At 25.5% G+C, this 25,906-nt stretch overlaps 1 protein-coding gene across 6 annotated transcripts in view; it reads left to right on the plus strand.

Annotated features, from left to right (window-relative positions):
* The window catches only part of LOC117166965 (protein tyrosine phosphatase type IVA 1), a 147,130-nt gene that overhangs the window by 112,137 nt on the left and 9,087 nt on the right, over nt 1-25,906 (plus strand). For 4 of the 6 annotated variants that reach the window (XM_033351463.1, XM_033351465.1, XM_033351464.1 and 1 more), the window contains exons 2-5: nt 5,229-5,560; nt 12,542-13,040; nt 21,569-21,700; nt 25,115-25,281. In XM_033351463.1, the coding sequence (XP_033207354.1) occupies nt 12,924-13,040; nt 21,569-21,700; nt 25,115-25,281 (416 nt within the window). In that variant the 5' untranslated portion in view covers nt 5,229-5,560; nt 12,542-12,923. Of the gene's footprint in view, nt 1-5,098; nt 5,118-5,228; nt 5,561-12,541; nt 13,041-21,568; nt 21,701-25,114; nt 25,282-25,906 lie in introns of those variants that run through there. The other 2 variants (XM_033351467.1, XM_033351466.1) reach the window with 2 other exon arrangements.

Here is a 25,906-nt window from a genome sequence, read left to right on the forward strand (position 1 = left end):
GTTACAACTAAAATATTTATTTGGTTAAAAATTCAAATATTTTTTGATTAAAAATTCAAATACCGGGTAGAAAATTGAACTAATATTTAAAAAATTTATTTCTCTATTTAAAAATTCACCTGCACGGTTGAAAACGAACCTATTTTGTTAAAAATTATTATTATTTTTTTTTGATTCAGAATAAATTTTTTGAATTTTATTCTTTGTTCGGTCATTTTTGGTTACAAAATCTATCGTTTTCAGTTTAAAACTCAAGTATTTGGTTGAAAATTTAACTATTTTAGTATAAAATTCAACTGTTTTGTAAAAAATGCGTCTTTTGGCTTGAAGATCCGACAATTTGATTACTTTTCTTTCTTTCGGGACTAAAAAATCCTTTTCGTTTAAAAATTAAACTCTTATGTAAAAAATTCGTCTTTTTGATTTAAAATTGTTTTTAATGGAGTAGTCTACTCTTACATTTTTTGTTCAGAATTCATCTCTTTTTTATTTGAAAATTCAACTACTTGGTAGAAATTAGAATTACTTTGTTAAAAATTCATTTGTTTATTTGAAGACTCATCTCTTTGGTTGAAAATAAACCTAATTTGTTAAAAATTAAATTTTTTGGTCCCGAGTAAATGTTTAGAAATGCGTTCTTTGATCCGTCATTTCTCATTGAAAATGTATCGTTTTTAGTTGGAATTTCAAGTATTTGGTTGAAAAGGCATATATTTGGATGATAATTCGTCTTCTTGTAGAAAATTGATCTTGCTGTGTTTTTGTTTGCTTGGAAATTCAGTAATGTGATTGCATTTTTTCTTTCTTAACTAGAAAATATTTGTTCATTGAAATTTCAACTTTTTTTTTAATTCGTCTGTTTTGTTTAAAATTTAATTCTGCTTTAGTGAAAATTCTAGTAAGTAATGTGTTTTGGGTTTAGAGTTCATCTATCTTGGTCCCTACATTTACTTTCTTCAATATAATTTATTCCCCTATTTTGGTAAAAAAGTGCCCTATTTCCCCAGTTTGAGAGCATTATGAGCTCTAATCTCTCCTCGTGTGCAATTCGGCTTTCAAAAATACTCATAAATTGTATTTAATCCTAGGATCTCTTGACAAAATCCCAAACACTTCGGTAAAGATTTAAAACCAGACGCAGTTTATTGAGGAAATACTTTGAGGGAGTAAGTTTCGCGTGACACTTGGAAATCCCCTTGTCAAACGTTTGAAGAAATGCAGGCAAACTTGAAAATTGGCTTTCAGAATCCTTAGATATCTTGGCTTTCGTACTCTTGTCGACAGATTGCGATTGTTTCCTCTTGTAAACATGACCAAAATATATGTGCGCATATCTAATAATACACCCTTAATTGCGCCGCGAAAATTTATTGCTTGGCCTCGGCAAATTCTGGCAAGTTTAAGGGCAGGCACATCGTGGAAACGTAAAATCAAAACTACTACTATCGATTTAAAAAGCTATTTATAGAGTTTAAATTTAAACAGATATTCTTGGAATCAAAGGATTGACCCTCATCCTTGCTTCATTTTGGAATTTTTTTTATTTCACAATTGAAAATTAGCCCATTTTCAAGAAAATTCCCCTTCTTCTCGTTCTTTTCCTCAAAAATAATTTAAAATTTGAAAAAATGTAAAACAATTTATAAATATTTTAAGATTTTAAAATAAAATTTTGAAGCATTTTAAGGATTTTTGAATCATTTTAAATTAAAATAATTTAACTTTTAATTTTTTCCACTTCGAGTGCTTTCATTTGCAGCTCGGCTTTTATTACTTCAAATGGAAAAATATTTAGCTTTAGAGATCGATTTTTTAAATTTCATTGAGCGTAAAAAATGTTTGCAAACCGGGAAATCACCCGTCGTTTTCGAGAAGTTTTCGAGTTTGGCGAAATAAACTTAAAATTCGTCAGTGGCTCAGGCAGTCATGACAGTCAGTTTCAGCGTCAAAGCCGAAAGCTGCGTGTTCGATTCTCGCTGCGTCCTATTTAATTTATTTAATTTTTTACATTCTCATCATTTATGATTGAGAAAGTATTAGAATTGTCGGAAATTTGACATCACACTTTTTCAACGCATCTCCACGTTTCGAGACCCCTTGAATCCGAAAATCAGGTTTTCACGATGGCGTCTGTCTCTCCGTCCGTCCGTCCGTCCGTAAACACGATAACTCTCAAAAAAATGAACGAATCAAATTCATCTTTGGCACACTTTTTTTAGGTCCTAAGAGAAAGGACGAGCTCGTGAACCAGCCATTTTTGATAAAAATTCAAAAAGTGAGCGCATTTTGAAAATTTTTGAGACTACTTTATTCTGAATTTGAAAATTCTCTGTACGGATATTTATAGTATTAAAAAAAAATAAATAATTTATCCTTATGACTTTTTTCTATAAAAAGAAAATTCTCAGAGTTATAGTCAAGAGAAGAAAAACATTTATTTTTGAAAGCTCTAAAAGATTATCATAACAAATTTTTGGATTTTCTACAAAAATCGAAAATTCAAATTTTGATTGCACAAAAAATAATAGGAAATAAAAATTTCCATTTTGTGGACAAACTATGTAGGATACGAAAAAAAATGAATTAACAAAACTGGTTATCCCAAAAAAGATCTAAAACTTCGTTAAGAATCACCTCTTGATAGGACGCTACTTTTTGTTTTATTCGTGAAAAATAACGTTGAAAAAAAAAATAAAAAAAAATGTGTGGAAAAACGACGAAAGTTACGAGAAAAAAATCCAACAAAACCTGTTTACAAATGTCAGTCGGAAATCGAGCGCGCAGCGCAAGTGTCACCATGAGAATGTGTACCTCAAAGCCTACAGAGCTTTGAGAAACTTAATCTTTGACTATACTTAATTAATTGATTTCAAATCGTAGATTTCTATAGTAAATCTATAGATTTACTATACTTAATTAAGTAGACAATTCAGAATATGAAGACGCATATAAATACTGCCATCTAAAAGAGATTTTTTGATAAAGTTTTTTCCAAGCATTCTAAATGCAAAGAATAAATATCCGAGCGCGAAGCGCGAGATTCAACTGTCGCGCTCAAACTTGCGAGCGAAGCGAGCCGCGCGCACAGCGCGCGATGAGATTGTGCCCGCGAGGCGGGCAAATTTTTATTTATTAAAATGTTTGTGAATATAATTTTCTTCAATAATATTTTTTAATTATGTCAATAATAGTTTTTATAATGTCTTCTTTCAAGGAAAAACTGATTTTTTAAAAACTTCATTATGTTTTTCGCAAACAAATCAATTTTATATCAATGACATTTTTTCATAATGTATTTTATCAGAAAAGCGATTAGTTTTACAAGAACATTATTTTTTTAAAGTTTTCATGGGCAAACAAACGAGATTTTTTGTGCATTAAAGACATTTTTTCTTCGAAAGATACGAAATATAAATATCATCTTGCTCTGAAGAATATTTTTTTGTTTTCCAATCAACAATTTTTCGTTGAAGAACCTTCGAACATACTTCTAATTTTAAATATAATTTGTGAACATGGTGATAACAATCAATAACATTTATAGAAAATAAATACATTTTTTTGTATGAAAAACATAAGTTTAAAAAAATTCAGGTTTTATATGAGAAAAGGTATTTAGAAGTTATTATTTGTACAAATTTTGAAGGAAATAAAATTTATAAACATTTTAATAAGTATAAAATAAAAAAGCTTTTTTTGTTTCAAATTCATCATTTTTAGTTGGAAATTTAAATACTTGTTTTTAAGTTAACCTACTTTGTTAAAAATTCATTTTATGGTTTGAAGATTGAATCATTTTGCAGAAAATCAGTGTTTTTTTTTTACTAAAAATTCTCTTTTTTAACTGCAGCTTATTCCAAATTTAGTTGAAAATTGATCATTTTTAGTTGAAAATTCAACTATTTAGTTAAAAATGAACTTTTCGGCTGAAAATTCAACAATTTGGTTGAAACTTTCTTATCACTCTTGACTGAAAAATCTTTCTTGTTTCAAAATTTAAATCTTTTGTTAAAAATTCGTCGTTTTGGTTGTTAAAAGCTCAAAATTAGTTTTTTTTTTGTTAAAAATTCCACTATTTTGTATAAAATTTAATTAGTTTGTTGAAAATTCAACTGTTTTAGAAAAAGTAATCTTGTTTGGTCGAAAATTCAACTGTATTATTCATAATCATATTTCTTGAAGACCAGCAGCTTTAAAATCCAATTACAAGGTTTCCTTAAACCTAATTTGTAGTTATGAATGAAAATTGTTTGTCTTCCTTTAAATCTATCGTTGTTTACTTTTACTTTATTAGTAAGTTTTCATGAAAATTCGTCTATTTGGAAAGCAAATTTGTCTTTCTGGATTGAATATCCAACAATCTTATAAAAAAATCGTATTTTTGGCTTGAAAGTTTAGCTATTTACTTGAAAATGAAACTGTGTTTGATTGAAAAATCATCTTTGCAGATTAAAAATGCAACTGTTTTGTTAAAAAGTAATCTCATTTGCTCAGCAAATGTAACTGTTTTTTTTTAAATTTTTATTTTTCGTTAGAAGCGTTTTTTTTAATACACCATTCTTGATTGAAAATTTAACTTTATTCTAAAAAATTCGTCTTTTTCGCTTGATGATACGCCTATTTGGTTCAAAGTAATTTTGTTGTTGTTGAAAATTCGTCTTTTTTACTTGAAAGTTGAAATATTTGGTTGTAATTGCAAGTGTGTCTAAAAATAATATTTTGTTGTTGTTCAAAATACAACTATTTAGTGGAAAAATGATCATTCTTGGTTGAAAATCAACTTTTTTGTTTAAAGCTTCAACTATTTTGTTGAAAATGCAATACATTGAATTCCATATGGTACCTAATTTCAAGTTATGTGTCAAAGAATTTATTCCCCTATTATTACCACCCTATTTTTATGAAAAATCACCCTGTTTTTCCTGTTTTGAAATGTAAAGGGCCATTTTAGAATGAAACTTCTCTATAGCGCCGATATTGGAGCTGAGGGTGGATGGAAACTAACTCATTATAACCCGCTCCGCTTTTGTTTGTTCACGCTTGAGTACTCGTCTGAGTGACAACCGCAACCCCGCGCAGCTCCTGTTACACCCACCTGCGACTCGGTGTCAATTCTTGTAAGGGCTATAGAAGGGAGGGCTATTAAAGGGTTTCACTGTATTTTATTTGATTTAATTTGATATTTTCGAGTGATTTTATGCTAACGTTTTTTCGTTTTCTGATTTCAGTTTCCTGATGAGTGCATCCTCTCATACATGGAGTTTCAGCTGGATAGCGCAGAGTATTGTCAGGCTCAACACAAATAAAGAGGAACGACGTAGCGTCCCAATACTACAAAGATACACACTGAAGTAAGAAAAAGAAGCAGAAGACCATCTTTATTAAGAGGGGAAAGATACTAGAAATATCTAGAACATTGCCCGAAAGCCAGAAATCATCAGCTAGTCATCATACAAGAAATAGAAGAATTTATTAGATGCAATTGTTTAATTTACCCTATCATATGCAGGCATTGTAGTCACTGAGCGCACCTTATCTGGGAGCACCCAGTGCCAAATAGGTGAGTCTAGCGCTCACCTTTTTCGAAAATCCTTAGAAATCAAAATTCCATAGCTTTTCATCATTTTCCTCAGCCCAGATTTTTTTAGATTTATTACTTTTTTTTACACATGGCTACTTTTTAAGGTGCCCTAATGCCCATACTAAACATTAGCCTATTTTATTCGTTTACTTTTAATTTACTTGTTTACGTTTTTTTTTTTGTAACTTTTGTGGGGTTTAATTTTGAATTTTAAACCAAGCATTTCGTAAGGAATTATAATTTTGACTTTGGAACATGGAATTTAAGTAAAGAAATATTTTTTTACAATTCGGACAAGGAATTTCTGTAAAGAATTATAGTTTTTTTTTAGTTTGGAACATGGAATTTCAGTAAAGAATAATAATTTTATGTTTGGGACAGGAAATTTCATTAAAGATATATAATTTTGAAAAATGGGACAGGGAATTACCATGAAGAATTGTAATTTTGACTTTTGAATAAGAATTTTTCTTGAAGAATTATGATTTTTACTTTAGGATAGAGGATTATTTTGAAGAATTATAATTTTGTGTTTAAGAAAGAGAATTAAGTTAAAAAAATGTATAATTTTTACTTTGGTATAGGTGATTTTTTAAAAGAATTATAATTTTGAGTTCAGAGAATTTATAGAACATAGAATAGACATAGAATTTCAGTAAAGGGGCACATAGAATTTCAGTAAAGAAATGTAATTTTGAAAATTGGGAATTCTGATTCAGATGTAGACAATTTAAAAAAATACCTGTTCTAAGTCAGAATTCAGCAGAAATTAATTTCATCGTAATATGGTATAGAGAATTTTCTAAAAGAATTCTAATTTTGTGTTTTACTAAGCAAATCTAATTTTTAATTGTTAACAGTATCATTTGGCTATTTATAATTTAAAAAGTCCCTTGGTTTTCTTTATTTTGCAAAATAAATTTTTTTTGGTGGGTGTTGAAAACAAGTGTCTTATTATAATTTTTATTCCATGTTCCCTTTAAAACAGAACATTTCATTGAGAAGTTGTGGTTGAGTCTAAACCAATCTTTTTAGATTATTACATTTTCCAAAAAGGAAAAAAAACAGTAATCAAAATAATTAATACATTTCTAAAATTGATAATATTAAAATTATTATTTAAAAAAATTTTTAAAACAAAAGAGACTTCTTTTCGATAATTTTTACTTTAGGAGAGGGAGTTTCTGTAGAGAATTATAATTTGACTTGAAACAGGGAATTTTTAAAACGGAAAGGGCATTTTGAAAAAGAATTAAAATTTCTAATTGAGAGGAAGCGAATTAAAAAAAAAAATCCCTGTTCCAAGTCTGGATTCGTCACGATTTTAAACTTCCCTCTTACAAATTTTAGGAAAAAGAAATTACTATATTTTTCAATGATAATCGTAAATTTTGTAAATAAATAATAATTCTGATTTGTAACAGGGAATTTCGGGCATTAATTTTAATTCTGTTTTATAACAAGGAAATTTACCAAAAAAAAAATCACTGTTCCAAATCAGAATTCGTTTAAATTTAAACATGAATTTTTTTGCAAGCAAATATTTTCTTGGAACTTGGAACCAGGATTTTTTGGAAATAATTTTAATTGTCACCCTAGGACAGGGAATTTGCGCAAAGAATTATAATTTAGAATTTGGACAGGTAATTTGCATAAGGAATTATTATATCACTTGAAACAGAGAATTGTTTATTTAGGACGAGAATTTTTGAAAATAATTTTTATTTTGATTTACAAGAATGGAAACATGAAATTAAAAAAATTTAATCATTAAAAATTGCTTGACATGATTAAAAAATTAGAACTCTTTTAATTTGGCCGGGAAAAAATTGGGAATTTCAGATCATCCGTCGCATAGTTACTATGTTTTACCTTATGCCGTAAAAAGAAACATTTTTAATATTTATATATTTAAATAAAAATTCTAATTTTGATCATAAAATAGACGAGATTAAAAATATTCTACCGTTCAAATTTATTGCTATTTAAAAGATCTAGAAACAGTATTTTATTCTTTGATATTTTGCACCGTTTTTTGAAATATTTAGGTGCATTTTTTTTAATTACTAATTTTACTTTTTGTAGAGTTGACCAAGAATAATTATGTTATGTATTAAAGATTAATTTTTAAAAGATTTTTTCAAAATTGTCTTTTCCATACTTAAAATGCATTCGGGGTATCGTTTTCAAATGATTTTTCAATGATAAGAACAATAGAAATAGATATTTTCATGTTTCTTCACTTTATCTCTTGCAAAATTTTCTAAAATTCTTTCTTCTTTTTTTTTGCTAATAAAAACAGTTGTTTTATGTTTTTATCTGAGATTTAATATGCGTGTTGGGTATCGTTTTCCTATCAAATGGTTGAGTTTGTTGTTCTTATCATTGAAAAATCGTATGAAAACAATACCCAGAATGTTTATTAAAAGTTAGAAAGTAAACAATGTAATTAAAAAAAGTGTAATTAAAAAGAAGATCTGAAACCGGTAGAAAAATAGAATAGGAACTTTTTTTAAAACGTTTAAATAGGAAATTCCTTTATCTTCACATTTTTTCCGTATATCGCATTTTAAAAAAATAATTAGCATTTTTAATTTTCAGAAAAATCGCCTTAATTTTGGTAATTCTGAATATTTTAAAAAATATTTTCAGTTAATTTTGAAAGATTTTTACACTGTTCCACATCATTAATGGAGAAATTCTTAATGTTTAAATAATTTCCCCAAAAAAATGGTACCAAATATTAAAATAAATTCGAAAAAAATTGTTGGAAACCTGTACTATAAGTTTTTTATTGTCAAGAGGAACCTATATTTCTTAATATTGCGTTTAAACTCTTAAGTTTTAGGATACAATTTCTGGCTAGATTTTATTTGCATAAAAGATTTTTTAAATACTTTTTGATTGCCTCTGAATAGGTTTCAACCTGAAGTACAAATTATTTGTACTTATTTGTGTTTTCTTTTGTAACTTTTACGAAGAAAGTACAGGTCTCAAAATCTATTTTGCTACTATTACAAAAAAAATTCTAAAGGCACTATTTTCTCACAATTTTTAACTAATAATTTAAAGCATAATACAAAAATTTCTAACCAAATAGTTGAATTCTCAGTCGAGATGATTAATTTTTTTTTTACCGAAAATGCCGAACTATTAACAAATTGCATACATTTTCAACTAAATAGTTTGAACAACGAATGTGATGCTAGTCAAGATTTTATTTGATTAATTTTTAGTTTATATTTATTTCTAAATTTTTTAAACTGATGCATAAATAAAATAATTTTCTACAAAATTTTTGAAATTTCTATAAAATAAGTTATATTTTATATGAAATTTCAACCCAAAAGTATGAATTTTTAACAAAAAAAATTCAAGTTTCATCTAAAATTGTAAATTTTCAAATATACAAAAAATGAACTTTTAAGAAAGTAGTTCAACTTTTAACCAAGGAGTCGAATTTTACATCTAAAAAGATCAATCTTCAACCACAAATTTAATAGTTGATATTTCAGCAACAAATATTTGTATTTAAAATAAAATAAAAAGTTTGATGTAACCAACAAAAACGAATTTTTCACACACTACTTTAATGCTCATCTAAAACAGATTAATTTTCAATCAATCTGTTGAATTTTCAACAAAATAGTTATACGTAGCTTTAATTTTTAACTAAATAGTTAAATTTTTTAAACTCAAAGAGAGCACTTCCTAACCAGAAATTGAGTAGTTGATTTTTTATTGAAGAGAATTAATTTTCAATAAAAAAAAGAATTTTTTACAAAACAGTTTAATTTTTATCAAATTTTTGACGAATATGAATTTTTTTTAAATTAATTTACAGCCAATCAGTTGAGTTTTCAACCAAGTAGTTCAATTTAAAGTTTAATAAATTATTTTAAAAACTGTATTTTCCACGAAGAATGTTATAGTTAATGTTTCAGCAAAAAAGATTTCAATAAAAAATAAAAAAACGATTATACTTAGACAACAGAAAACGAATTTTCAAAGAAAAACTTGAATACCCAACCAAACAGATTAATTTTCAAGTTTAACAGGTGTATTAAAAAAAAATATATTTTATACCAAAAGAATATAATTGTCAATCATAGAAACGAATTTCCCACCAAATAATGACATTTTTAACTAGAGCGATTAATCTTCAATTGAAAAAGATGAAATATCCTTCAATCCAAAAAGGATGAATTCTAAAAAAAATGTAATCAACACTTCAAGCAAAAATACTTTAATTTTGAATCAAAATACGTGAGGTTTCAATCAAATAGTTGAATTTTCATTTAAAATATAGAATTTCACAACAAAACGAATTTTCAACTAAGGTAATTTTTCTACCCAGAAAGATGAATTTTCGACAAAATAAATCAATTCTTAATAAAATATTTTAACTTTCCATCAGAAAGATGCATTTTTAAACAAATAGTTGAAGTTTTCACTAAAAAAAGTTAAGTTTTCAATAAAAAATATAATAGTTAAGTGTTTACTTAAAAAGATAAATTTTCAACAAAGCGAAATTAATTTTCAACGAAATACATAAATTTTCAACCCAATATTTAAATTTTTTACCAAAATGTCAAACTTGTGAGCCGAAAATACGAATTTTCTACAAAGCAGTTACTTTTCAAGAAAAAAAGTTTCTTTTATCCATATATTTGCACTTTTAACGAAGAAAGATGAATGTAAAACAAAATAGTTAAAACTTCAACAACAAAAATTTTGTTAATCAAGAAGGAAAAAATATTTAATTTAAATGGATGAATTTTAAGTAAAAAAAAAACGATTTTTCATCGAATTAGTTAATTTTTCCACAATATTATTCAATTTTGAACCAAGTAATAAAGTTTTTAACCATAAAAAATGAATTCTTGAAGAAAAATGTAAAAGTAGACTTTTCAAACGAAAACAATGCATTTTCAGCCAAAATAGTTCGAATTTGTATTGGATTCTATTAATTTATTTCGCATTTAAGTGGACAAATCAGGGTGGCCCCTGGACCGGGAAACCGGGAATTTTCTGAGATCGGGAAAAACCAGGAAATGACAGTAAATTTATTTTTTAACCGGGAATTTTACGAATTTTCAGTAGAAAAATTTGCCCAATTTTGATTTCAACAGTTTTGTAAATAATTAAAGTATAAAAAACTGAAAAATAATTTATTTGACAAGACGATTCTAAATCTTTCAAAAAATCATCAATAATATATTTTTAATTTAAAGGTTTAGGTCTTTCTTTATATTATTTTTTATATTAAATTAAATAAATATATTATTTTTATTAGTTTTCTTAGCCATTAAAAAACTTCACTGTTCATTTAGGATGCGTAAATTAAATAGAAATATATGTAAAAGCAAACACTTTGAAACTGAATTGTTTTACGTAGAAAGCTTTAAATCTGTAGAATTTCGAAGAGCTTTTTAACTTCTAACGTTACAATTTGAATTGTTCTGTTTAAAAAATGTTTAATTTGTAAGTTAAATTGTTAAATTTTGGCGTATAAATAGCAATTGAAGCGTATTATTTATAAATAAAATTTGAGTAATTTCAAAAGATATTTCGTAGTTTTGAAAAGGTTCAAAATTAATTAAAAACTTGAAGTGTATTCAAGTAATTGAAAAGAACTGTGTTAACATTTTTGTTAAAAAAATCTAAATATATTTTAAAATTAACCGAATTTTTGCTGCAACTTTTGAAAAATCCTGTAAATTAAGAAAAAATCATTAAAATCTTCCAGGTTCTGTTTTGATCATTTTGGAAATCTCTTAAAATCTTTTTAAATTTTCTGTTACAATAATTTTTCAAAGTGAAAAATCATTTTCAATTTGAAATTATTTCAAGTACTAAATTTAATTTTGATATTTTTAAAACTTCTAAATATCTCTTAAAATTACTCTAATTTTTTCTACAAGTTATAAGTGTTCCTGATGTTAATTATAAATTCGAATTTTAAGAATTTTTTTTTCATTTGCAGGATTTTCTAAAAGTTGTAGGAAAAATTTAATTCATTTAAAAATATATTTAAACGTTTCGAAAAAATGTTAACAAAGATGTTAAATTTAAAAAACAAATTTAAGTTGAAAAAAATTTAATTGTCATTTTTTAATTTGTCTAGCTTCAAATTACTTTAAAATAAAATTATTTTGAAAATTTTTAATGTTAATTGCTAGAGTATTGAAAATGTTAACGTGGATTTATATTTTTGCAATTTGATCTGATTCTTTGAACTCTATAATTTATCAAAGTTCTAAATTTTTCAGTTTATCTACATTTCATTAAAAAAAATGTAATTGAAAATTGTTATTACCTTCCATTTCATACGTGTAAATTTAATTTATTGTTTGTTGTTTATTACTTTAACTGGAGAAATTTTTATAATAGTTCGATTTTTTAAATTTCATTGACCGTGAAAAATGTTTGCGAACCGGGAAAAAACTGAAATGACTAGGAATTTTTTTCTTCGATTAAAAAAAAAAGTTGGTTTTTAATACTTTAAAAATATTAGGTTAGTAAGCTGAGAGTTTTGCTTGCAAAATGAAGTAAATTTTCCATGGCACATTTGTTTATATCTGACTAAACATAAATTTTAACACTTGCAAAATTTTTAGACACTTTTGTTGTCAAATTTGTGACCCTATTTACACTATTTTTGATCTCTGAAATGAATCTGAGGCCTATAAGAAATTCATAATTCACTCAATTTTTTATATGGTATATTTATACTTCGAAGTCGATTATTTTTGCAACATTAATTTGAAATTGATTCGAAATACAGCATTTGCTTAGAATTGATTTAAACAACAACGATTTGGCGACTTTAAGCGAAGTTTTAGATTTTTACTCCGCTCAAATGCCCCCTTGGTCTTCTTTATTTTTGATAATATATTTTTATTTCATAGGTTTTTGAAGACTAGTGTCTGATGTGTGGACCTTTTTTTTTTGTTTCAGATAATCTTCCGAGTAGTCGAAAAAAAAAAATTTCCCTGAGTGGGAACAAAGCGCATATCAGGAACGCCTAATGTAACGTAGCTCACACCCTTTCGGCGAGATTCGCACCCTAACCACCCACCCCAAGGTTTACATGTAAACCCATTGTTCTGTCCTCTGTATAAAAATAACGAGTATTTAATTTGTTAAATGAAAAACAACATTATAAGACTGAAACCTATGGGCTAAACTGACGAACCCAGCCTTTGTTGCTTTGAACAGAGTGGTTGTCTTGAGTTGCAGTAGAGATTGAGAAAAGAGAGTTTTAACAATTTTTTTGAAAGAAGGGAGAAAATCAGAGTTAAGAGACGGGTGTACTTTTCCTCTTGTTGGCAAGAAGGAAATGAGCATCATGACGTTCAAAGACATCAGACCGGCACCAGCCGAAATTGAATTCAAAAACATGAAGTTCCTCATCACTGATCGGCCCAGCGATCAGAGCATCCATACTTTTATTCAAGTAAGTTCATTTATAAATCTAAATATACATGTACTTATAGCTATAAGTAAGGTTCTAAAGAATTTAACCCTCGAAGTGCATACATGGTAAAAATCACGGTAAAGTGCATCGTGGGTGTTCCATACCCAAGGGTATTTAATAATGTATTGTTAAACCCATATTGAATATTTTGTCACAATAAAATCATCCGAGATATTTTAGGGTATCTTTTATAAGGTAGAGTTGATTTGATAGTCATTTATTTATTTTAAGTTTGTTAAAAAAATTATTGAAACAAGTGAAAAAATGGGTCTTTTTACTTAAAAATTCATAACTCACTCAATTTTAATTATTTTAACCTGAGAATTTATGACTATACTTTTAAAATAGTGTACTTTCATATAAAAAATATTGCAACATGGATGCTTTCAAAAAAGATATTTATTTGCACAGTTGAAAAGTCAATTTTATGATAAAATGACGAATCATATTTTTTGCTTTTAAATTGATTTATTGTCATAAAAATTGAGGAACTTTTGCATGTAATATCATATAAATACAATTAATTCAAAAAGAGACATATATAACTTTATTTGAACATTTATATTTTATTCAACACATCTGTAGTATGGTGGTGCAAAAATTTTTTTTTCGAATTTTTATGCAAAACGCCCGGAAATTTGTTAATTTGTCAATCAAATTGGTTAAAAATTGAAATATTAGGTGAATCGAGTTCAAAATTCACCATTTCTCTTCACGATTAGTTACAGAATGTGAATAAAATATTACTTTTCAAATATCACCCCCATAAGTCTCTTTTATAGGGTCCGCAGATTATTTCAAATACATGAAATACTACTTTATACTGATAATTAGATGCTTATTTAAATTGCTTAAACAATTTATTATTGTTTTTAGCAACTTTCTCTTAGAAAAGGGTTGAGTCAAGGTTTTGTCTGAATTTTTCAACTTATTTTCAACGTTTCAGTTAGAGCGAGGTAATAATCAATTAAAGTTAACAAAAGTAATTGTTTAAACAATTTGTTATTAATTATAACAATATTCTCTTAAAATAATGCTACAAAGTTGTGGGTTTTTTTCTGAAATTTACAGCTTTTGTCCACTTTTACTTAAAGTGAGTAATTATTTTATTTAATTCTGCAAAAATAATTGTTTAAACAAATTTTTAATATTTATAGCTATCTTCTTCTAGATTAATACTACATAGTTACGGGTTTTTCCGGAAATTTTTAAGTTTTTATCACTTTTCAACTAGAGTTAAGTAATAATTTAATTTGACAAAAATAATTGTTTAAACAAATTATTATTGTTTATAGCTATCTTCTCTTAGATTAGTGCTAAAAATTTGCGGTTTTTTCTGAAATGTTTAACTTTGCTTTACCTTCTTAGTTGTGAACAAAGAATAAATAAACATTATAGATAATCACATTTTAAACAGTATTGTATTGTTTTAAGTAAATTATTTTTGTTCTTTTCCCAATGCTAAAAAAAAATTAATTGAAACAAAAAAGCTATTATACAAAAGAGACAAAAACAAAGAATGGAATAATTAATCTAAGAGAAAATGGTTAAAAACAAGAATAAATTGTTTAAATATGCATGTTTGTTAACTCGCATTAATTATTACCTCACTAAGTGAAAAGTGGACAAAAAGCTTAAGAGTTTAGAAAAAACCGCAACTTTTTAGCACTAATCTAAGAGAAGATAGCCATTAACAATAATAATTTGTTTAAACAATTATTTTTGTTAAATTAAATAAAATATTACCTTACTCCAAGTAAAAAGTGGGCAAAAAGTTAAAAATTTCAGGAAAAAACCGCAACTATGTAGTATTAATCTAGAAGAAGATAGCTATAAACAATAACAATTTATTTAAACAACTATTTTTGCTGAATCAAATAAAATAATTACTCACTTTAAGTGAAAAGTGGACAAAAGTTGTAAATTTCAGAAAAAACCCGCAACTTTGTAGCATTATTTTAAGAGAATATTGTTATAATTAATAACAAAGTGTTTAAACAATTACTTTTGTTAACTTTAATGGATTATTACCTCGCTCTAACTGAAACGTTGAAAATCAGTTGAAAAATTCAGAAAAAAACCTTGACTTTCTAACCCTTTTCTAAGAGAAAGTTGCTAAAAACAATAATAAATTGTTTAAACAATTTAAATAAACATCTAATTATCAGTATAAAGTAATATTTCATATATTGGATACAATCTGCGTTAAAAAAAACCGCAAAAAAATCATAATTAGCGCCAAAAACTCGAAAAACCCATTTTTTCACTCATGGGGGTTTTTTGGGACCCTATAAAACACTTATGGGAGTGATATTTGAAAAGTAATATTTAATTCGCATTCTGTAACTAATTGTGAAGAGAAATGGTGAATTTCGAACTCTATTCACGTAATATTGAGAATTCTGAATAAAATTTACAAAAACGTCTTTTTTTCTTATGGGAAATACGTGATAAACTTCATGGGGCTTGGGCCACCTCTAAATATTATTTTAAAAAATGGGTTTATTGCTTTGTGGATTAGAACAAATTTCCAGGCGTTTTTCATACAAATTCGAAAAAAAAATTCTAATGAATTTTTGATTTTTGATTTAAAAAAACGTTCTTCGTTGATAAACTGTGAATATAAATTAATTAATCTTTTTTTTTTAATTGAATCGCACCTTAAGATTTTTCAAAGTAAATCATAATTAATCGTACAAGACGATTCGGAATCAGGTCACAATTTTAGAATATTCTGATTTTGACGTTAAAAATGGTTTAAATTGGAAAATCTGAGCTGTTGAAAAAACGTGAAGGCCCTATTGAAACTTAATAAACTATTTTTAATTTCAAAATAACTTGTAAATAATATATTTTTAATTAAAGGCTTTTATTTAATTTCAAATACAATTTCACTCTGAAATATTCAATTTTCAGACCATGCTATTTGAAATGTTTGGATTAAGAAAAACAGCAGTTACTTAATATTAATAAATATCTGACTGTTCATTTCAATTCAGTAATTATAAATAAAATATACAAAACTTCGAGCAAGCTGATATAAAATATACATTTTGTAAAATTTCGAACAAAAAATTTAGAAGCTTTTTAAAAATGTTGGCATACTTCAGAAGAATCAAAAAAATATTTCCTATGAAAATTTTTAATGATTTTTTATTTTAATAAACTAATTTTTAGAAAATATTTAATAAGATTTATTAAGATTGAAAAAATTTTCAAAACTGAATTTTGAAGATTTTAAGAAAATTTCTTTAATTTGGCAGAATTAAAAAAAAAATAATTTGAAAAAATCTAAAAAAGCATGTGAATGTTTTAATTTTAAAATAAAATTTCGAAGCATTTTAAGGATTTTTAAACTATTTAAAGTAAAAATAATTCAACTTTTAATTTGAAGGGGAACTTGAATTTATCAGAATAAGAATAATTTTCGAAAAAATTTCAAAAAGGAACAAAAGTCTGAATTCCGAGCTGGAACAGGGAATTTTTTTAAAGAATAAATTCTAATTTGAAACTGAATATTTTTGAAAAAATTTAAATTATGAATTGCAACAAGAAATTTTCAATTTTGAACCAATTCTGACCTGGAATTGAAATTTATTCAGGTGAATAACGATTCTCAGTGGAAAATGGAATATTTTAAACAAGATTATTATCTTGTGCTGAAACGAGGTATTTTCGAAAAAACATTAAATTATGAATTTAAACAGGGAATTTTACAAGAAAATATAATTCTTACAATTGGTTGAAATTGAGAATTTTTGAGAAGAATTAAAATTATGGGTTTGAACAGGCAATTTTTTAAAAAGAATTAAAATTTCGGACTTAAACAGGGAATTTTCAATTTTTAACTAATTCTGAACTGGAATTAGAATTTGAAATTGCTTAATATGGTACGATTTTGAACATTTTTAAATTCATTGATTGATTCTTCAATTTAGAAAATGAAAAAATTTAGAAATGAAAATGATAGCGTGAATTTACATTTTTGGAACTGAATCTAAATCTTTTAACTCTATAATTTATCAAATTTTACAAATTTTAATTTTTAAATCTTTTTTAGTTGAGTTTTTGAATCAAAAAGATAAATTTTCAACCTAAGAAATGAATTTTTTAATAATATGATTGAATCTTCAACCATAATTTTCATTAAAAAAAAAGATTTTGTAAGCAGAAATAGAAGAATTATATTTTCAGTTAAAAAAATCAATTTACAAAAAAAAAAATTCTCCACAAAATAATTCAAATTTAAACACAAAAGTAAATTTCATAAAAACTAAAAAAACTAGTTGAATTTTGAAAAAAATGGAATATTCAAATTATCAATTAAAAAATTAATTTTCAACCACAGAGATGAATTTTCAACTGAAATGATGGAAGATTTAATTGGAATAGTTACATTTTGAGTTTAAAACAAAAATTTCACACAAAATATATTCACTTTCAACTGAGATAAGTTAATTTACAGTTTAAAAAATTAATTTTCCCCCCAAAAAACAACGTATTTTCAAAAAAATAGTTAAATTTTTAACCAAAGAGATGATTTTTCAGGGAAAAAAGAAAAATTTCATTAAAATAATTAATTATTCAACCCGAGATGAATTTTCAACAAAGAAAAAAACTAATTTTCAACAAAATATTTTTTTTTCATAAAAAAATGATTTTTTAAACAAAAATAGAAGAATTTCATTTGAAACAATAAATTTTCATCCAGAAAACAAATTAATTTTCGACAAAATAATTCAATTTTAAAACAAAAAGATGAGTTTTCTACCAAATCAGATACAGTATTAATAAATTATATAAACTTTCTACTAAAAAAGATAAATTTACAAACCAAAACTAGAATAGTTCACTTTTCAGTTAGAAACGTAAAGTTTTTAGCAAGCTTAATTAATTTTCAACTAAATATATAAATTTTCAAGAAAAAATCTAATAGTTATAACGGCAGATAAAAAAATAATTTTTAACTAAAAATACATTAATTTTTAGCCAAAGAAATTAATTTGTAATCACAGTGATTTATTTTTAACAAAAAATATGCATTTTTGACCAAATAGTAGACTTTCAACCGAAACGATGAATTTTGGCTACAAAATTTTAACTAAACATTTTTTTCGAACCAGAAAAATCAGTTCGAAACAAAAAATAGAATAGTTCAATTTTCTACAGAGCATAACATTTTTTAACGAAATCGATGACATTTCTATCAAAAAAGGTCAATTTCCCAAAAAAAATGGAATAGTTAAAGTGAATTTTCGACTAAAATTATATATCTTCAAAAAGATTAATTTTTTATCAGAAAAAAGACTTAAATTTTAAGTTATTAAACCAATTTTGCAACCAAAATATAAATTTTCAATAAAAAATTTCATAGTTACATCTTCAGTTAAAAAAATTAATTTAAAAATAAAAAGAAACAAATTTGAATTTTTGACCAATTAGTGGAATTTTCAACCCAAAAGATGAACTTGCTGTAAAAAAAAATTTCTAACTAAACATTTTTTTCAACAAAAAAATGAATTTTTTACGAAAAATAGAATAGTTAAATTTTTTACAAAACGGAAATTTTTAATGAAAAAGATTAGATTTCTATCAAAATGGTCAATTTTCCAAAAGAGATGGATTAGTTAAAGTGAATTTTTAACTAAAATGATGAATATTTGACTAAAAAAAGAATGCAATTTTTAACCAAATTAATTAATTTTCGACTAAAAAGATAAATTAACATTTAAGTAAAAACTTATTTTTCAATAAAATCAATGTAAATTTTCAACGAAATAATATAATTTCCAACAAGAAGATTCAATTTCTATCAAAAGAAATTAATTCTAAATAAGAAAAAAAATTTCAAATAAAAAGATCAATTTTTAACTGAAAAGATTAATTTTATACAAAAATAGACGAATTTTCAACAAAGTACATGAATTTTCAACCAAATATTTGAATTTTTAAAGGAATCTTGAACCGAAAAGAGGAGTTGGTCACCAAGAAGCTGAAATATTCTAAAAAAATTCGAAATTTCAATAAAATGCAGGAATTTTAAACCAAATATTTGAGGTCAAATTTTCAGTTATAGCAATTAATTTTCAACTAGAAAACATAATTTTCAACAGAATAATTAAATTTTAAACAAACAAAAAAACAAATACAGCTAAGTATTTGCATTTTTAACAAAAATTGATGAATTCTCCACGAAAAACGTGATATTTGATAGCTCAACTGAAAAGGATTTTAAATTGATACTAAAAATAGTTCAATTCAGCCAAAAAAGATTAACTAACAACCAAATAGTTACGATTTTTAACCACAATAATAAAATTAACTTCAACTTTAGTTTTTCGAAAATTTTTTAACTCTATCAGGTTTTTCCTGACATTCGCTGACTTTCTGGAATTACCTGATTTGTAGCAACAACAAATATAATTTCATTTGGAATATGGAATCTTTTTACATGGAAGGTGAATTTTTAAAAGAATTAAAACTGGGATTTAGAAGAAAGGAGTTTAAAAATCGCTGTCCCAAGTTAAAAATCACCACAATTTAAAAGTTCCTTCTTTCAAATTTTAGACCGTAAATTCATTTTTAAACCGGGAATTTTATGAATTTTTGAAGAAAAATGTGTCCATTTTCGATTTTAACCATTTTTTAAATAATTAGTTTAATTTTTATCATATTTAGTTTTAATATCTGTTAGCTTATGATGCGTAATTCAAACATCTTTTACTGAACAAAATTGTCCATTTTAGATTTTTATTTTTAAGCGTAAATTTTTAATTTAAAACATTTCTAAATGCAGTCTTGGGAGAATTAAACAATTGAAAATGAAAAAGCTTTTGAAATCGAAAATTTTTGGTAAAAAAAACTTTTACTGTATTTACGGTAAATATAAACTAATTAATTATTTCAAAAATTGAACTGTACTTTAAGTATTAGAAAATGAACAATGATTGGTTTATTAAGACGAATTTAAATCCGTTTAAAATTAAATAATTTCCAGGGTTCAATGTTAAAAAATAAACTGGTTAAATTCAAAAGCCTTAGTCCTAAAAAAATTTAAATAATTTGAAACTAAACTGTTTTAAAAAAAGTCTTGATTTGCTAAAATTTAAAGAAGCTTTTAGATTTTAAACGTTACAATTTTAAATGTTCCATTTATAAAATGCTTAATTTGAAAATGAAATTGTTGAATTTTTTTGTATAAATAACAATTGAACACTTATTATTTGCAGAACATTTAAAGTAATTTTTAGAGATATTTAGTGATTTTGAAGAGATTCAAAATTGATTTAAAACTTGAAATGATTTCCAATAATTTAAACGAAGTGTGTTGTGTTCCGATAAAATCCGGCTATTTGTACCGAAATTTTGGTGCAAATAGCAATGGCCTAATTTAAAACAAAATATATATTTTTGCAGATTTAAAAGTTTTTAAAAATTGTGAAATGCTTTAAAAGAATCAAAACATTTTCTCAAGATTGCTAAGAAAATTCGAAATTTATTTTTTTTTTCAAAAATTGTTCGAAATTAGAAAAAATTTTTTTAAATTTCAATACTCCAATTTCATTGTCAAGATCAAAATACTATATTAATAATTTTAAATTTGAACAAATTTCAAACATGTAGATTTTTCAAGACTTTTAAATAAAATTTTGAAGCTTTTTAAGGATATCGAAACTATTTAAAATAAAAATATCTCAACTTCTAATGTAAAAATTGTTCAGTTGAAAAAAATCTTTCATGTTTTAATGTTTTTAGCTTAAAATTGTTTGAAATACTATAATTTAAAATATTTTTAATTTATTGATTGATTTTGAAATTTAGAGCATTGAAAATGATAACATAGATTTATATTTTTCGAACTGAATCTGAGTCTTTGACTCTAAAATTTATAAAAGTTAGAAATTCTCAATTTTCAGTTTGACTGCATTTAATTTAAAATTGTTTAATCGAAAAGTGTTGGTACTTTTCATTTTATAGGTGTAAGTTATTGAGCATTTGAATACAAAAATTTCGATTTAGATGGATTCGAATGGAAAAATTTTTAGCTTTAGAGTTCGAATTTTTAAATATAATTTACCGTGAAAAATTTTTGCGAACCGGAAATTTTTTCTTCGATCAAAACGGCCAGTCTAATTTTTTTTTAATTTTTCGTTGCGAATTTGCCTTTTTTCTGGAAAATTCAACTACTTGCGGTTAAAAGCTAAACTCTTTTGTTAAAATTTAATTTTTTTGTTGGAAGTTTCATCATTTTAATTTAAAATTCAAATGTTTTTGAATATTCATGGTCAGGAAAAATGAAAGAATCAGGCAATTTTTTAAAATAAGTTTTTCGGGGACCTGAAAAAAGATAAAAAAGGAGGAAGTTTTTATATCCAGTCTCAACAAAACTGAAGTTTTTAAAAAGTAAAGACGCCTTTATTCAAAGAATTGAGTTTTTTTTCTGATTTCCTAATAATATTTTTGCTTTCATTCAGACAAAATTTAAAGAAACATATAATTTTTTTTAGGAACTGAAGAGGCACAATGTGAAAGAGGTAGTAAGAGTTTGTGAACCAACGTACAAAGTCGACGAACTCAGACAAGAGGGCATCGACGTCATAGACTTGGTTTTCGATGATGGCACCTTTCCACCAAATGAGGTAAATATATACATATTTTAATTCAGAAGACAACTTTACAAGAAACAATTGCACGAATTGCCCATTATTTAACCATTTTTGACCATTTTTTTGCTTGAAAATAGGGTTGTTGCATATTTTCAAATGTATTTTTTACCTGGTGAAATTAAAAGCACACTAAAAATTGAATATAGTTATGAAAACTTAATTTCAGATAGAAAACTAAAATTTTCAAATTTATTTATGTATTATAAACTACAAAAATTACGTTTCTATCATAAAGCATTAATTCTTTAAAAAAATACTTGAATTTTCAACAAAATAATTAAATTTTCAAATAAATAATTAGATTTTTAATCAAATAATTGAGTTTTCCAACTAAAAAGATGAATTCACATAAAAAGTTCACATGAATTCTTGAAACTTCTCCTCGAAAGACGAATTTTCTGTACAAAAATTGAATTTGCAGCAAAAAATAAATTGTTAACAAAATAGTTAAACTTTCAGCTAAAGAAATGTACATTCAGTCATAAAAGAAAATATCCAAAAATGGATGAATTTTGCAAACAAAATTTGCAATTAAAATATTTGCATTTCTATCCAAGAAAGATGAAATTTCTACTAAAACAGATGAATTTTTAAATTAAAAAGACAAATTTTTGACAACAAAAATTTAAATTTTCATCCAAAAAAGATTTTAGTTTGACTTTTCAACATGGAAATATGAGAGTTAAATGAGAAGTAAATTTTGTACGAATATACTTTAATTTTCAAGCCAAAAAGACGATTTTTTAACAAAACATTTGAATTTTTAACCAAAAATGATGATTATAGTTTAAACGTGGTCGTACGGACACAAACGATGCGGAACGTTCGGGTAGGTCATTAGAAGCCGTTACACCGGAAAATGTGACTGAAGTTTTAAAAATCGTAATGAAAAATCGCAAAGTAAAGGTCTGTGAGATTGTAGAAATGACACAGATATCATCTGGAAGCGTATTTACAATCGTTCATGAAAAATTGAGCATGAAAAAGGTTTTTTCCAAGTGGGTGCCGCGATTGCTTTCAATGGACCATGCCACAAGTCCATGAAAACAATTGCAAAAATCAACGAGTTGGGCTTTGATTTGCTTTCCCACCCCCCGCATGCGCCAGATTTAGCCCCTAGCGACTACTGGCTCTTTGATGATCTCAAAAAAATGCTCCAGGGAAAAAAATTTGGCTCGAATGAGGAGCTCATTGCCGAAACTGAAGCCTATTTTGAAGCAAAGGATAAATCTTTCTATAAATATGGTATAGAAATGTTGGAAAGGCGTTGGAAAGATTGTATGACTCTAAAAGGAGATCATGTTGATGAATGAAAATGATTTTTGAAAAGAAAAATTTTTTCGTTATTAGTCTCGGGGCTTATTGAACGATGTGTTAATTCCTCTTCTTGGTAGAAAATTCCCTTATCGGTTGAAAATTGATCTTTTTGGTTAAAAATTAATTTTTTCTTATTTAGAATTTATTTTTTCAACTGAAAATGTAAATGTTCCAGTTCTGTCAAAAATCTACATTCTTGGAAAGAAATTTAATTTTCTTGGGTGAAAATTATATAATTTCGTTGAAAAATTATTTTGATTTTATTGAAAATTAAGTTTTTTACTCATTAGTTGAAACTTCATCTGTTTGGTTAAAAATTAATTTCTGTGGTTGAAAATTTAACTATTTTGTTGAAAATTAGTTTTTTGATTGATTATTTGTTTTACTGACAATTTATTTATTTTATTTTTGGTAGAGAATTGATCTTTTTAGTTGCAAATTCATGTATATTTCGGTTAAAAATAAAAATTTTGTAGTTGAAGATTTATCATTTTACTCGAAAATTCACTTTCCATGTCTTGTGGAAAATTGACCTTTTTTGATAGAAATTTAATGTTTTTCATTAAAAAATGTCCTGGCTCTATAGAAAATTTAACTATTCTATTTTCTTTTGTTAAGAATTCATTTTTTTTGGTTGAAAAAAAATGTTCAGAAACTTCATCTTTTGGGTTTTAAATGTCACTATTTGGTACAAAATTCATCGTTTTTGTTGCAAATTCAACACTGTGACTACAAATTAATTTCTTTGGCTGAAAATTGTTTCTTTTTGTTTTATTTTTTAAAAATTAAAGGTGAAACTATTACATTTTTGCTTAAAAATTTATATTTTTAGGTGAAAAATGATTAATTTTGCTGAAACCTCGGTTTTTTTTTTGTTTAAAATTTACTTTACTAACTAAAACTTGAACTGTTCTACTTTTGGTTTATAAATTTATATTTTTTGGTTGATAATTTATATATTTTATTGAAAATGTATCTTTTTTGGTAAAAAAATTCATGTTTTTGGTTTAAAATTGAATTATTTTGTTGAGAATTCATTTTTTTTAATTGATTGTTTTAACTAAAAAATTAATCCCTCTATTTTCGTTTAAAAAGTTGTTTTTGTGGATGAAAAAAAAACTATTTTGTTGAAAGTTCATTTTGTTTTTGATAATTTATTTTTATAACATTTTAACTGTTTTAATCGTTGGTTGAAAATTGATCTTTTTTCATAAAAATTGGTGTACTCTTTTGAAAATTCAACTAGCTATTTGGTTAGAAATTCATATTTTTGGTTGAAGATTAATCATTTTATTTAAAAGTTAATTTCGTAGGTTAAAAATTAAAAAAAACTCTTTAGTACACTAGGTTTTGGTTAAAGATTCAACAATTCGGTAGAAAATTCATATATTTTGTAGAAAATTCGTCTTTTCGTTTAGAAAATTCATCTTGTTTGATAAAAACTCAATAATACGTTTCTTTATTTTGATAGAATTTTGGGCTAGGTTACGTTTGAATAAATGATTCAATACTTTCTTTTGAAATTTTTAAAAAGAAAAACTAAAGTATTCAAATCCTTTTTTAATGTACGAAATTTTTAACTCTCAAACAGTACACTCCAAACCCAGCATACGTAAACGGTACACTGGTGCGAATTGGTTTATTTTCAATGTTAATAATAATTATTTAATATATTGAACATGTAATAAAAAACTAGCATATATTACACATATTTAACATATATATTTAATATGTCTGGGGATAATCTGCTGTAGCTGTGTTTACGTAAATGCCAACAAAATGAAAAAACTTCGGGTGCGAATTTGCACCAGTGTACCATTTGAGGGTCAAGAATATTATTGAGTGTTAAAAAAAATAGATTAGCTGAAATTTGTGCGGCAATCCCATTGTATCTTTTTTTTCATTTTATTTACCAAGATATTTTCAGTTTAATTTTGAAAATGAGAGTGTAAAAACAGTGGGAATTGAGGTTTCTAGTTGAAGAATTACGAGGCCTAGACATGTCCAGTTCTATTTTTGAATGCGCAAACAGCAAATATGTCGTTAATACAAATTGATTCTAATTTTCAGGTAGTAGACGAGTGGTTCGAACTATTGAAAAATCGATTCCGAGAATCACCTGATGCATGCGTTGCTGTCCACTGTGTAGCAGGACTTGGTAGGGCACCCGTCCTAGTTGCTCTTGCTCTCATCGAGCTTGGCCTCAAGTACGAGGACGCAGTTGCTTTAATCAGAGAGTAAGTAATCCATAAAAATCCTGTATTTTATTAAAAATTTCGCAAGTTTTGGATCACAGAAAAAACAGAAGATAAACTTTACATCGATTTCCGATGAAAGATTCGATGCAGCAAAAATAAACTTTACAGGATAAACTTCAACCAAATATCGGTTAAACTTTCTTTTGTTTTTTTTTTTCATCACGACACATGTGTTTTGAAAAATGCGAGATTATCTGAATAAAACTTTATCGCTCTAAAAAATGTCCTGCAAAAAATGTTATCTTTACTTTATTCTGTGATAGATTTAAATGTCACAAAGATTGCGATGATTTTAGAAAGATTAAAAAATTTTCACAAATCTTTCAATAACATTTTTAAGATTTCAAATATTTCGCAAAGAGTTTTCTTTATTTTTAAAAGATTTCACTAAGGCTTAAATGATTTCGCAAAGATTTCAATCATTTCAAAAATATACAATATAATTCAAGAATATTTTTAATATATTTTATAAACATTTGAATTATTTCACAACACTTCCAATGATTTTCCAAAGATTCAATAATTTCAAAAGTATTATCGAATATTTCGCAAAGACTTCGAAAGATTGCACAAAGATTACACCAAGATTTCCATAATTTACCAA

This window comes from Belonocnema kinseyi, chromosome 2, assembly GCF_010883055.1.
Source record: "Belonocnema kinseyi isolate 2016_QV_RU_SX_M_011 chromosome 2, B_treatae_v1, whole genome shotgun sequence".
Classification (NCBI taxonomy): Eukaryota; Metazoa; Arthropoda; class Insecta; order Hymenoptera; family Cynipidae; genus Belonocnema; species Belonocnema kinseyi.